General features: G+C 35.4%; 1 protein-coding gene across 1 annotated transcript in view; it reads right to left on the bottom strand.

The window, feature by feature from the left end:
- The window catches only part of LOC132565501 (uncharacterized), a 30325-nt gene extending 17596 nt beyond the window's left edge, over positions 1 to 12729 (bottom strand). The window contains exons 1-6 of the mRNA XM_060230152.1: positions 12641 to 12729; positions 4423 to 4491; positions 3978 to 4081; positions 2996 to 3091; positions 2503 to 2601; positions 1927 to 2226 (exon numbers count right to left, since the gene is read on the bottom strand). Of these exons, the coding sequence (XP_060086135.1) occupies positions 1927 to 2226; positions 2503 to 2601; positions 2996 to 3091; positions 3978 to 4081; positions 4423 to 4491; positions 12641 to 12729 (757 nt within the window). The remainder of the gene's footprint in view (positions 1 to 1926; positions 2227 to 2502; positions 2602 to 2995; positions 3092 to 3977; positions 4082 to 4422; positions 4492 to 12640) is intronic.
- Between the last annotated feature and the right edge of the window lie 2200 nt (positions 12730 to 14929).

Genomic DNA, 14929 nt, shown 5'->3' with positions numbered 1-14929 from the left:
GTAAATACAAAAAATGTTGTACTGAACTGTAAATACAAAAAATGTTGTACTGAACTATAAATACAAAAAATGTTGTACTGAACTGTAAATACAAAAAATGTTGTACTGAACTGTAAATACAAAAAATGTTGTAGTGATCTATACATATAAAAAATGTTGTAGTGAACTGTGAATACAAAAATTGTTGTAGTGATCTATACATACAAAAAATGTTGTACTGAACTGTAAATACAAAAAATGTTGTACTGAACTGTAAATACAAAAAAATGTTGTACTGAACTGTAAATACAAAAAATGTTGTACTGAACTATAAATACAAAAAATGTTGTAGTGATCTATACATATAAAAAATGCTGTACTGAACTGTAAATACAAAAAATGTTGTACTGAACTGTAAATACAAAAATGTTGTACTGAACTGTGAATACAAAAATTGTTGTAGTGATCTATACATACAAAAAATGTTGTACTGAACTGTAAATACAAAAAATGTTGTACTGAACTGTAAATACAAAAAAATGTTGTACTGAACTGTAAATACAAAAAATGTTGTACTGAACTATAAATACAAAAAATGTTGTAGTGATCTATACATATAAAAAATGCTGTACTGAACTGTAAATACAAAAAAATGTTGTACTGAACTGTAAATACAAAAAATGTTGTACTGAACTATAAATACAAAAAATGTTGTAGTGATCTATACATATAAAAAATGTTGTACTGTACTGTAAATACAAAAAAATGTTGTACTGAACTGTAAATACAAAAAATGTTGTACTGAACTATAAATACAAAAAATGTTGTAGTGATCTATACATATAAAAAATGCTGTACTGAACTGTAAATACAAAAAATGTTGTACTGAACTGTAAATACAAAAATGTTGTACTGAACTGTAAATACAAAAATGTTGTACTGAACTTTAAATACAAAATTGGTGTACTGAACTAAAATACAAAAAATGTTGTAGTGAACTATAAAAAATATGAGGTATTTAGTTATTGTAAAAGAAAATATTAGAAAATGTTTTATGAACTATGAAAATATTCAATGCTATAATTAAAATAAAGGAAATACTAAAAATATTTTGGGAATAAAAAATTGTAAAAATAGAGTATAAAAAATATCAGTGTGAATCATGAAGTTCTTTGCGTCTGTAAAAAGTAAATAACAAAAATATGGCGAACTAAAAATATTTGGTACTTTATCGTCACAAAAATGAAATATCAGAAAATATTGCTTTGATAAAACTGATTTAAATCGTTGACGATATGATAGATTTGCTATCTGTCATATATCATGACTGATATGCTCTTAGTATCTTACTAGGCCACATTCAGATCAGGTGATGCTTTGTTTAGTTCAGACGTAAATGAGTGATGTTATTTAATAGTTACACTATCAGAATTCAATGTCTCGCGTGCTGATATGAGGTCAATGTCACCTTTACTTGACCTCTAACAGTATATTATAAATTCATGAACACAGCGTTCAAATGTCCGGAGCATATACTGGTTACTGTTTCGTGTGTCAACTAGAGATTTGATATGAAAATTGAAACAATGACACTAAATTGTATAGTACCTTTCTAAATGAATAAAGATAACGTCAAATGTATATCTTGTTAAGGCAGTATGTGATTCGGATCACATATCTGGTGTGTTATTGATCGGTATAAGGCGAAATTAGCAAACAATACAGATAAAACTGTCGTGAGGTGTATAAGAAACCACTGTCAACGATTACAGTTTTGATTTTTAAATTGACAATAGTTGTTGGTAAACATGAAACTGGTCTTTATTCCGCTTAACCAGCAGTTTATGCATTGTTCGTCATTATTTTTCTTTTCTGTTGAAAGGCGCTATCACTTGTGTCTCCTGTACAAAAATTTTGACATTTGAAATGTATCTAGATGTCATTTACCTGGTATCGGTAACCTGGTGTAAATTGTATCCACCATGGCGCTGACAACACCAATTTTGAGGTCACCAATATAATCTGGCGTCATGGGAAGGCTTTCCCTCTCCGTTTGCCAATCAAAGGACGCTTCAAACGTCATGTTGATGATGTTGTACGAGTTTTGATTGCTCCAAATTATTTCTGTTTCATTCTTTCCGGTCGCATCAACTTTGTGCTCATACATCTGCATGCCTTTTGCACGGTCATAGAATGAGAAGGCTGTCTGGCAGCTGTCGATGATTGGTTTATAATTCGACGAAATCACTGCAGCAAAATTAATAAAAAAAATTGTGATTTAATTTTTATCCGTCATCAATTATGCATGCTATTTACCGTTTTTCCTTCATACTTTAATCATAATGATTTTAGAAACAGACCCATGTTAGAAGTTTGCTAGTATTAGGTTCAAAGTAGAAATATTACTAAACCTTCAGATGTGATGGCCATACAAATGTATGTTTTACTTGTGTCAATGCCCATATAAATACGTAGCTTATGAAATTGTTTACACGTGAGCGCTATGGGTAAATTGTCTGTTACCTTCTTTACAGCCTGTGCCTGTAAATGCATTGAAGCACTTGCAATTATTGCTTTCGCACCATCCAGGGTAACATGGCTGTTTGTGTGAAGCGCATGCCGCTGAAATGAATTGTTGGTATTTTCATATTTTATGACAGAATAACCAGTGGTCATTATTTATACATATTTCATGGAAAATATCAATCATTCAGAAGCGAGGGTTCAAAAGATGAAAGTCAAGATATTTTTGCCGTTACAACGAAGCATTAGATACTCTACGACATCGTTTAGTGTTAAGTTAAGACGTTAATTTCAGTTACATGTACAGAATAAAGGACTGATGTGTTTGATTTTACAAATTGACCTGAGAAGGTAAATTTTTGTTTTAAACGTTTAAGTGGAACAATATGTTTACAGTATTTATATAAATTGTCAGCTGTAAATAAAGTAAACTTTTGATATTATGTAAAGAAAGATTGGTTGTTTGATAGAAAACAGTATATAGATAACGTACTGTCTCCACAAAGCCGCCCCGTAAAACCGTCTGGACAGTCACATTCGTCAGGTCTAATGCATGTCCCTCCATTGAAACAGTAAGGCCTGCACACAGCTGAAATTTGTAAAGGTGAACATTGAAACAGTAAGGCCTGCACACAGCTGAAATTTGTAAAGGTGAACATTGAAACAGTAAGGCCTGCACACAGCTGAAATTTGTAAAGGTGAACATTGAAACAGTAAGGCCTGCACACAGCTGAAATTTGTAAAGGTGAACATTGAAACAGTAAGGCCTGCACACAGCTGAAATTTGTAAAGGTGAATATTGATACGGTAAGGCATACACACAGCTGAAATTTATGAAGGTGGGCATTGAAACAGTAAGGCCTAAACACAGCTGAAATTTGTAAAGGTGAGCATTGATATGGTAAGGCCTACACAGAGCTGAAATTTGTAAAGGTGAACATAGATTTCATCTCATAACGTACTTCATAGTCTCTAGAACCTACTAACTGTGTTTCGTATGCAAAAAGTATCAAAGAACTACGTATGCTTTGCACCATCATTGGCCCTCATTCATTGACTACAAAATCATTAAACAAATACAGAATGCCTATTTTTCGTTATTTGAATACTTCTCTGATATTGTGAATTGTGAATCATTTGTTTGTCTTTCCATTCATACTTGTCATGGACATTTGAATGACATAGACATGAATTTTAATAATCAGTCAATTTTGTCAAATATTTGCAAAGCGTTTCTCTTAGAAGCAAAAAAGCAAACAATTGAGATTTAATATCAAATGTAGAACCTATATTGGAATCCATAGCTGACAGGCGAAAATGCAGCATTGACAAAATATTCATATTGTCCTAATTTATGCAAATTTAATATAGTTACCTTGGTAATCCTATCTAAAACAACAATAAAGTAAGACTGTTATTGCTACAATGAATTCTTATTATGTAGTTTACTTTAATTCAGTTTACAAAGTACTTACGTTTGTTGCAATTTCGATTGCCAGGACTAGTTTCCTGATATCCTGAGCAACAATAGCTTTGTGTATAGTAATAGCTTACTCTTCTGGAACTGTATCTACAACATCTGCACATGAAAGAATAGTGATACATATTCAATAGGTTTTGAAAATGGATCCAATGACATCATTGGTACACCCTATTTTCTCTGTCTTAAGTGGATACAGTTATGATAACCACTTATTTAACTTCCGTAGTAACGGAAAAATAACAACACTGGACAATGTTATATTCATTGTTGGCATTATGCGACAGTTTGTAGGAAAGCATTGTTAGATAAAATAGAATTCCTAGCAAACTTACACCCTGGTACCAGGTTCCTAGTCATATAATGTGTCAAATCAAATTCTTAGTTGAATGCCAGTTTGCATTGCGTTTCTTTTCATCTCTTGAGAAACAAAAGCTTACCCAAGCCATGTACTGTAAGAGCAATATCTCTGGTAACGATAAGCTTTCACAACCCTGCTGCAAACTCTCCTGAAAGACACAAAAGCATGAATTATATTCCACCAAACACTCCAATAGGAGTCTTATAAGTGAGACAAACTGTATGATCAAAGTTAGTTAATTATTCTGTTCTTCTGCATCTAATTCTAAATCAGTGTGTAAAACATCGTGAAGGCAAATTGTGAAGATAATGAAAATAGTTGTCAACATAATCTTATCTATAGTAATAGATAATTGATGAATAATTTTGATGTTTGATACTTATTACTATATCCCCTATGTCTCGATTGAAGAATTAAACAATAGTTGTAAAAGATGTTTCACTTATTTGGAAAGAAAGAAATCAGTTTTTGAAACACGTGTTTTAGTTAATATAGTTCTAGTTTTCCTGCTAGTTTGTTTGTTTTTGATTTTTTTTTGTCGTATGATAGTGATAGGCAGGCACAGACGTATAAAGTTATTTGTACATACCTTGTTCAAGAACACCATCGGTAAGTAACTATATATTGTTCTCTGGTACTGTACTCATCTATTTTAGTTAATGATTTAGATCTTGAGCTGATCGTTTGAGTTGTTTCCCTTCCCTCAGCAAATGAATCAGTTCTTTATTTGTATTTTGTACTTTCTTGTATCTTTGATTTAGTTGTACTTAGGAAATCCAAGGATGATTACAACATCATATTAACAATACAGATCACTAAAATATATTCACAACACTGATCACTACATCGTATTCAGAATGACAACAATACATATCATACTACTGACAACAATGTACATCATACTGTTGACAACAATGTATATCATAATACTGACAAAAATGTATATCATGCTACTGACAACAATGTATATCATACTACTTACAACAAGGTATATCGTAATGTTTACAGCAATGTATATCATAATGTTGACAAAAATGTATATCATGCTACTGACAACAATGTATATCATAATACTGACAACAATGTATATCATAATGTTGACAACAATGTATATTATACTGTTGACAACAATGTATATCATAATGTTGACAACAATGTATATCATACTACTGAAAACAATGTTTATCATACTATTGACAAGCCCTATCAAGAAGCAAATTGAAAGTGAATTTACAGGAGACTTGGAAGAAGTTAGACAGGTGTACTGATGTTAGAACTATTCTAATCAGTTATCGTCCCTATATTATCTTTATGCTTATTAGTCTATTTAAATATTCTTATATTGGAATTAAGAGAATAATCAGAATTCTTATGTTTGATAATGTACTACTTATCTAATATTTAGTAATTTAAGGAGAATGGACTATGTCTCGAGTGTCTAACGACCAAAGAATGACTTTTTTAAAATCTGTGTATATAAAATGCAATCTTTGAATCCTTACGCGAGACAATAATGTTTAGACGGTCAAAGCGTATTTTAAGCCCGTATCTGTGGACTCTGGGGAGGAGGCAGGCATGTACTGTTGGAGTCCTTAATCTCACGTGAAATATTAGTGGTTGAATGTTACTATTTTCTTACCAAACAGATGACCAAACGACAGTCATTCCTAAGACTTTCCTGAAGTCATTGAAAGGCAAAGATACTGCAGTTATGACAATATTACTTAAATTAAGATAGTGACCTCATTCTTAACTTTGTTTCTATGAAAAAAAATCATTAGAGAAAATGCTCTATTGATCACCACCACTGCTATCTGATTTAAATCGAAGTTAAAAAATTTTATTGGAAATTCCAAAAGAATGTTGCCAAAATCATTCAAAAGTATTTTTATATTCCAAATTCCTTCATAAATTTAAGCAAGAAGAAATTAGCGGTGATGTACTGACGTGAACTTCCTGGTTTGTTGTGTGAAGTCCGAGCAGTCTCAGTGAGTAGGCATAACTCAACAAGTATCTTACCGTATTCAAATTCTTTTATTTAGATCACAAGAGGTTTGCTGTCTGGTGAAAGACATGTGTATGTACCAATAAGGTAACCATGTTCCTTTATCAATATTGACGAAGAGAGCATCAGTTTATCGAAAACATTATTTTTCACCCTACCCCGCCGGTTTGTTTGTAGATTTGTTCTGTTCATATTTCGTTTTGCTTTGTTGTTTTGCCATTTTTATCGTTTTATCGCTTTTTCAGTTTGATATAGAGATTATGTCGAGGTTAATGGAGTTGACAAAAACAAAGAATGTGTGATATAAAAAAATCTTAAATATTAAATCAAATGTCTTTTATGGTATATTATAATGAACATACCTAATCTACATCAAAGTTATTCTCGTGAGAAGTTCAAAATGTACAGAAAATGCCTAGTTAGTTTGAACTTCCTGGTCTGTGAAAATGGTGCTGTGAATTCCAAACATAACAGCAAATCAGTAGGCGTATATATATATGGACAACGTTAAATAAAAATCAGCGAGTGTGGTGTGGATTATACAAAGCGATGTGTTTTGTAAGTGTAGGTCATGCGCGTTTCTCTAGTAAGGTATACCGGGTACACTTCCCCGCCTATACACTACAATAGATTCTCCTATTCTTCGTACTGGTTTTTCAGGGAGCAGATTTTAGTTCTTGACTGGGATTCAATTACAGATTAAAGTCCAGACCAATGCTATTACTATGAACCAGTATATAATCAGTATATACTCAACAAAAAAAGAAAGGTTAACATGTTTCCTTGGCGAATACCTGTAATTGAGTGAAAACAAAATGACGTTTGTGCAATATTAGAAAATGGTAATGTTTTACATTACAAAATCCAAGGGGGTTACCAAAATCATTCAAGCGTGAAAGTCTGTATTAGCGAAAGAGCTGCACGAGGTTTTCTGCGACTAACTTGTATCTTCGCTTGAATTTCATAAACATTCAAACTGACAACTGTTCCTTAGATCCTTTGGACTTAGAAATCACCGAATCTTGCTATCTATCAACTTTATCATTATGCTCTGGCTGGGAAGTCTCACCGTCGAGTTGCACGGCATTTTGGTTGAAGTGTTAAGACAATTTGCCAGTTGGTAGGTCGTTTAAACCAAACTGGGTCAACATCCGATCGTCCCCGAAGCGGCCAACCCCGTAAAACGACCGTCGTATACGATTGATACACTTGCGCAATTGATTTGTAACCGCAGTAGAGACTACAAGGACATTGTTTGGGCGTCGTGTGTCTCCCCAAACAGTCCGCAACAGGTTGAGGGCCTACCAATTGAAAGCGCGGCGTCCCTACACTGGACCCAAGTTGTTGCGACGTCACCGTAACAACACGGTAACGGAAGGCGCAAAGTGTGGAGGTGACGAGGGGAGCGTTTTGCGAACTGCTGCGTCGCAGAACGGGACCGCTTTGGCGGCGGAAGTGTAATGGTTTGGGGTGGTATTTATGGGGGTCTCGCACCAGGCTTGTTGTGTTAAATGGCAATTTAACCGGCATTCGATATCGGGACGAAATCTTAAGACCAGTGGTTCTGCCATTCTTAAGACGCCATAGGGTTGGCGCCATTTTTCAACAAGATAACGCACCAGCGCACACCAGTCGCGTCAGCAGAACTTTCTTGCAGGTGTTAGATTGGCCATCTAAATCACCTGATTTGTCACCGATTGAGCATGTCTAGGACGTTATTGGACGACGCGTGCCTCAGGTAACGAGATCTTGCTCTGTTACTTAAGGAAGGATTTACTATGTAAAGACTTTGTAACGCCAAATCAGGGCCCGTATTCAGGAAACCATTCTCATGCTCAAGCATAGATTTTGTGCTCAAGCAGACTTTTTTTCTATAATTCGCCTAAATCATGTAAAATAATACAAATGTCAAATATAAACATTGAATTTAACTTTGATTTGAAGTCCTTTCAAAATTTATTTTAAATCTTTGGCAAAATCAGTCTTATTTATTAATTTTCAACTTAAACAAGACATAAGGCTTAAGCACAAAATTCATGCTTGAGCATGAGAAAGGTTTCATGATTACGGGCCCAGAATAAAGCCTCGTTTCAATTCAAAGATATGAAAAGAAGAGGAAGTAAAATTGGGTGATAAATAATTTGAAGTGATACGGGAATACCAACGATAGATGTAATGTTCTCACCCAAGGGGAAGTACGCACAGACATTTACCGATGGTGACGTAAGCAATCACACATAATAGAACAGTAGAGGCAACCTTAACAAAAATATTTCGGAAAGTTAATCACTTCATTAAAGTACTGGACAAGACATGACAATCTCATTTCTGTAAGTTTGTCACTGATGTTAAACGCAACGGAAACTTTTGAACGCCAATAAGAAAAAGCGTGTCGGTCATTTTTATGTGTGTACAGCCGGCTCAAAATAGATGTAATGTTTCGACTTTCCATCATCCGTTCCACAGCCCATAGCAGCATCCTGAGTACCACCAGGAACAGTATCAACGTTATTTAAGTAGAGGGAGAATTTGAGATAATTAACCTTGTTACTTACCTATATGAAGAAAAAAATATTTTGTATTATGTAAAGGTTTCTGGAATGTTTCTTTAACCGATTTCTCGATATACGCCGAAAAGGTCTGGAAGACTATTTGTGTGTAAAAACTGGAAAGATATTTTTATAAAATCACAAAACGAAAATATCCTTTTTTATAATTTCTTAATACAATATGCAGCCCATGATTTAGTGTACTATATTGTTTTAAACAGTACTTACTATATCTGTATGTTGATCTTGTCCAAGAACAATTAAATTACCTTATCGAACACATAAAAACCTGCGTGTTGCAATAACGGCTAATTAATGAGTTACTTAAACAAAAATGTCGATTCAATTTCTTCCTTATGACACTGGAATTACCCATCCTAGATTTCTTTCTTTTGGCAGGCTTGTACCATAACAGTGTTCATTGTGAGAACATGTGATTGTAATTATATCAAGTTTATATTTCATAAAGCTTTGTGTATTATGTAATTTTATGACGTAAGAGAATGTAGGTTCTGAAATGGTTTTTGTCTACATTTAAGAATGTTTCAGTAGCTATATGTTCCGTGTTTACAGATCTCATTTAAGAATGTTTCAGTAGCTATATGTTCCGTGTTTACAGATCTCACTTAAGAATGTTTAGTAGCTATATGTTCCGTGTTTACAGATCTCACTTAAGAATGTTTCAGTAGGTATATGTTCCGTGTTTACAGATCTCACTTAAGAATGTTTCAGTAGCTATATGCTCCATACATGTAGATATAGATATATTATAAGAAAATCGTGTTATAGAAACAAAAAACATTGTATCCTCTCAAATTTCTATCTGTGGTAAATGCTTTGTTAAAACATCTTACAAATTACACTCATACATAATATATTACAGTCGGACTTCGTTTTCTCGAACTCGCAAAACTAGGACACCCTGTTTAATTCGAAGTTGTCCGTCGGTTCCAAGCTTTTCCCCAAACATTAGATCTCATTTAAATCGTTTACTCGGATAACTCGAAGTTTTCCAATGGCCCCGCCGATTTCGAAATAACGACGTTTTCCTGTATATTAACAAATTCAACACAATATTGTTTGTTCACTCATACATTTTTGAGCATTAATATCTGCCATACTGGGTTATGGAACAGTGTCAGGTGTTATAATAAGGTGTGTACTTGTATGTGTCCTTTTATATCCCTATGTAGTTGTGTGCGGTAAGCTGTTGGTCACGTTTGACTGATCTACAATAAAGTCTGTCAGCGGTAGAACCCTTTTTTGAACAGTAAAGTTCCATATGTATAGGTTATTGTGTAGTTTTCAGACAGCAAGGGTTCAATGTCAGAAGTCACGCGTGACGAGAAAGCAAGCAATAACTGACTTACTACATACTTCTTACCTCTATCAAAAATAGAGGGCGAAAAACAACCCCCGCACCTTGTCAGCGATGTAACCTAGCTCTCCACTGTTTTCTGTGTTATTTACCTGTACTTGAATGACTATTTTTTCTGTACTAGAAACTCTTGGCTCAGAATTTAAATCAGTCTGTCTTTATCTATTGTAATGGACACAAGGATTGTTTCCCAATTAAGGTGATTTGTAAATCAGATGTGTAGGTACTTATGCCATTTTTACACCTGCTTTCCCCTCTCAATTATTCAAGTATTTACTTTTTGTGTATCGTGCAAGGAATGACATGTTTGTATGTGACATTTGATGAACAACTCCTAGGCATACATAGTTTTCCACAAAAATGGAGGTGGCAGTCTTATATTCAATGCCAGATATTTGAAATATGCGAAAATTAAGACAGTATAACGGTATTGTTTTGAAAGTACATGTTTATAGAGCGTCATTAAAATGAATATTTTCTAAATGTATTAATGTCTTAATTATTATAAAGTGATTATCTCTCCTATTCCTACTGGTGTGTTACCACAGTTCACTGCACACAACCCCTTCCATGGTCTTATAATCGTGATTACTCATGAAAAGGGATTATGTGTGTAGTGTATTGTGTTAACGAGTGATTTATAATCCACACTTTTCCATTGTGAGAGGTGTGTACTATGCAGAATAGTAACAGTAAACTAATTTCGCCTCATATATGTACATCTCTCATACATTCGTCTCTATTGTTTTCTACACTACGAGAAACAACTGGTTCAAACGCCTTGAAAAAAATATCAATATCATTTTTGCCAGTGAAAATTGTTATTTTTCACTCGTGAAAAATAAGACTTTTCTATTATTTTTCTAGTGAAAAATTACACTTTTGCAGACTTACGCCGATGAAAAGAGAGAACACAAACCATCCGATAACATTGACAAATCATACAGGCCGGTACAAAAAATCCCTCAAAATCAGAAACCAGAAGGAGTTGTCTACTTGTGACACGACCTTCAATTCCATGGTAAACTTTCAATTTCATGAAAGTCAGAAAACAATACAACGCTAATTACCTTATCAGAAATCACATTTTCAGCCGCGTAGTAACTTGTCAGATGTTAAGTTCTCCTTGAATGTTTTACAGCAAATTTTGTCTCTTAGTGACATGAATACATAACACGTTTTTCTACATGAATATGAAAATAATTTTACAATGAACTGTATCTTGTGTTTACATATTTTTCATGATTAAATAAGGACTATATTTTGTCACGTACTGCGAAATTATAATGAGTAAGTAGTGTCCCGAAAAGCCTAGTTATCCTCATCGTTTGAATTTATTCCCAACATGCCAGTAATTTGGCTATATTGTTTGTGAAAATGTATTAAACAGAATATCTCGTATCGTCTTCTGTTATGATAAATATATTTCACTCAATAATTTTTAACTGATATAGTATTTAGATGTAGTTTGACATATCATCAACGGTAATTTTCCTTTGGCATTAGAATTATTCAACATGTAGAAAAAAGTCATGCTCTAGCGATGTGTATGTTGATACCTCGACTAAGGTTACAGCCCTTCATTGACTAGTCTATCTCTAGGAGTTGTCTCAACGACGAACGTCAGTGTTTTGGAGACGTGTATACACATCCAAAGGAATTTTAGAAATGAGGAAGAACCACACAGCCTTGCATCATGTGATCTATAATTACATTGACCTTTTTTCTTTTTCCCATCTTGTAAACCATGACGTCGATGAAAAGAAACAGTAAACAAAAAGAAAATTTAGTTATCAAAATGTTTTAGTACTTTGCGTATTATATTTCTAAACTGTAAGGTGTGTTATACTCTCAAGGAAAATCGAACATTGACATACCATTGCAGGGACTAATTTGTATCATTACAAGCGATTTTATATCAAAATTGTTGCCAGTAACGACCTGGAATATATGTGTAATTCGTGAAGTAGATTTGCCGTGAAGAAGTGTGCCGTTTAACTCAATATATAATACATATTGTATACACATTCGCTGTGCACTGTCTGAATGTAATGTGTTATGCGTCGTAAGAAGCATACAAAATCGTCCACCGAAAGAACGTGTAGCGGAACGTTTGGTATGAATCTGGGTTATTTCACATAATCGTTGACGCATACAAGTGATTCACGGTAAAACAGATCCCCTTTGTCAAAATGTATCAATTTCAATGGGGTTTAATGGAAAGATATTAATAGCCAGTAATGGTTGAATTATGGCCAATAGTTAGCACTCACAGTGACTTATTGATTGCATGATAATATAATTCTGAAACTGTTTATCACATTGGCTTAAGTATCAAAAGAGAAAGTAAGAAAGGCACACTTACCCCGTCCAAGCCTCCGTGGGCACTAAGAGGAAAGATAGGCTGAACAGACACCCGAATAGGGTCAGAATTTGGGAACCTAAAATCGTCATTCTATTTACGGGCTGCTCATGGAATAAAATGCGAACAAGGAAGTGAAATTGAACTTAAATGCAAAACAGACCACGTGACATGAAAAGTCGCCTTCTGATTGATGTCTACAAATTCATGATATAAAAATAGAAATAAGCGATTGTGGGTAGATGGTGATTTTCAACGAAGATTGGGTTACTGTCGTTACCGAGAAATTAGATATTCATACTGACCGATTACGTTGCTTATGCTAAAGTACACACTTACAATGGTTACTTATTAGATTTGTAACAATGGTATTAATGGTGTTATTATAAAGCATACACTGATATCTGTCCTAATAATGTAGTACTTCAGTACTTGTAACATCCTTCATTAACAGATGTTAGCTCCTCATCATGTTGTTCACCTACTCTCGCCCATCTGTGACCCCGTGTCAATGTGTACGGTACATTATTCAGGTCTCTTGTACCTTTTTTCTGTTATCTTTGACTTTCTCGTCACACCATTTTCGACTGTACATAGAATTAGACGTACAACCAAATAAATGAATTAAAAACTTGATTCCTTACCATCTCTTACACGTCGTAAGTCAGTGCTGGTACGCTTCCAACTGGTCAATTTTCTGATGAAGGAGACCATTTCCTAGTGGCTGTGTTATAAGAATTTTATTCTATAGTTGTATGTTGTTACTTTTTTATGTGGCTCTACTATATCTAGTTCTGGATTATTAAAGGGTGTTTTTTGTCTCCGGGACCACAGGTGATATACACTGCTGGTGGTCCCCTAGCTTTGTCGTTACCTGTATATCACCCTTTCGTAAGTTCGAATACTAATACATTTCGGAAGTTACACATGCACTTCATGTACTTTTGAAATGATTGAAATTTAGGGTCAGGTCATATCACCAGCAAGTTCTAGACATATATTTCTACCGATTTGGATTTTCATTAGTCGCCTTTATGCTTACAACAGTTGAGACAGCTAACATCACTGATGAGCAGCAGGAGGACGAAGGGGCTGTATGAGACAGCTAACATCACTGATTAGCAGCAGAAAGACCAAGGGGCTGTATGAGACAGCTGACATCACTGATGAGCAGCAGGAGGACGAAGGGGCTGTCTGAGACAGCTAACATCACTGATGAGCAGCAGGAGGACGAAGGAGCTGTACGAGACAGCTAACATCACTGATGAGCAGCAGAAAGACCAAGGAGCTGTATGAGACAGCTAACATCACTGATGAGCAGCAGGAGGACGAAGGGGCTGTATGAGACAGCTATCATCACTGATGAGCAGCAGGAAGACCAAGGGGCTGTATGAGACAGCTAACATCACTGATGAGCAGCAGGAGGACGAAGGGGCTGTATGAGACAGCTATCATCACTGATGAGCAGCAGGAAGACCAAGGGGCTGTATGAGACAGCTATCATCACTGATGAGCAGCAGGAGGACGAAGGAGCTGTACGAGACAGCTAACATCACTGATGAGCAGCAGGAAGACCAAGGGGCTGTATGAGACAGCTATCATCACTGATGAGCAGCAGGAGGACGAAGGAGCTGTACGAGACAGCTAACATCACTGATGAGCAGCAGGAGGACGAAGGGGCTGTATGAGACAGCTAACATTACTGATGAGCAGAAGGAGGACGAAGGGGCTGTCTGAGACAGCTAACATCACTGATGAGCAGCAGGAAAACCAAGGGGCTGTATGAGACAGCTAACATCACTGATGAGCAGCAGAAAGACCAAGGAGCTGTATGAGACAACTAAGATCACTGATGAGCAGCAGGAGGACGAAGGGGCTGTATGAGACAGCTAACATCACTGATGAGCAGCAGGAGGACGAAGGGGCTGTATGAGACAGCTAACATCACTGATGAGCAGCAGGAAGACCAAGGGGCTGTATGAGACAGCTATCATCACTGATGAGCAGCAGGAGGACGAAGGAGCTGTACGAGACAGCTAACATCACTGATGAGCAGCAGGAGGACGAAGGGGCTGTATGAGACAGCTAACATTACTGATGAGCAGAAGAAGGACGAAGGGGCTGTCTGAGACAGCTAACATAACTGATGAGCAGCAGGAAAACCAAGGGGCTGTATGAGACAGCTAACATCACTGATGAGCAGCAGAAAGACCAAGGAGCTGTATGAGACAACTAAGATCACTGATGAGCAGCAGGAGGACGAAGGGGCTGTATGAGACAGCTAACATCACT

The sequence above is a fragment of the Ylistrum balloti genome, unplaced genomic scaffold, assembly GCF_031769215.1.
Source record: "Ylistrum balloti isolate Yb309-2 unplaced genomic scaffold, AGI_CSIRO_Ybal_v1 Utg369724, whole genome shotgun sequence".
Lineage (NCBI taxonomy): Eukaryota > Metazoa > Mollusca > Bivalvia > Pectinida > Pectinidae > Ylistrum > Ylistrum balloti.
This window is presented reverse-complemented; position numbering and strand designations above follow the sequence as displayed.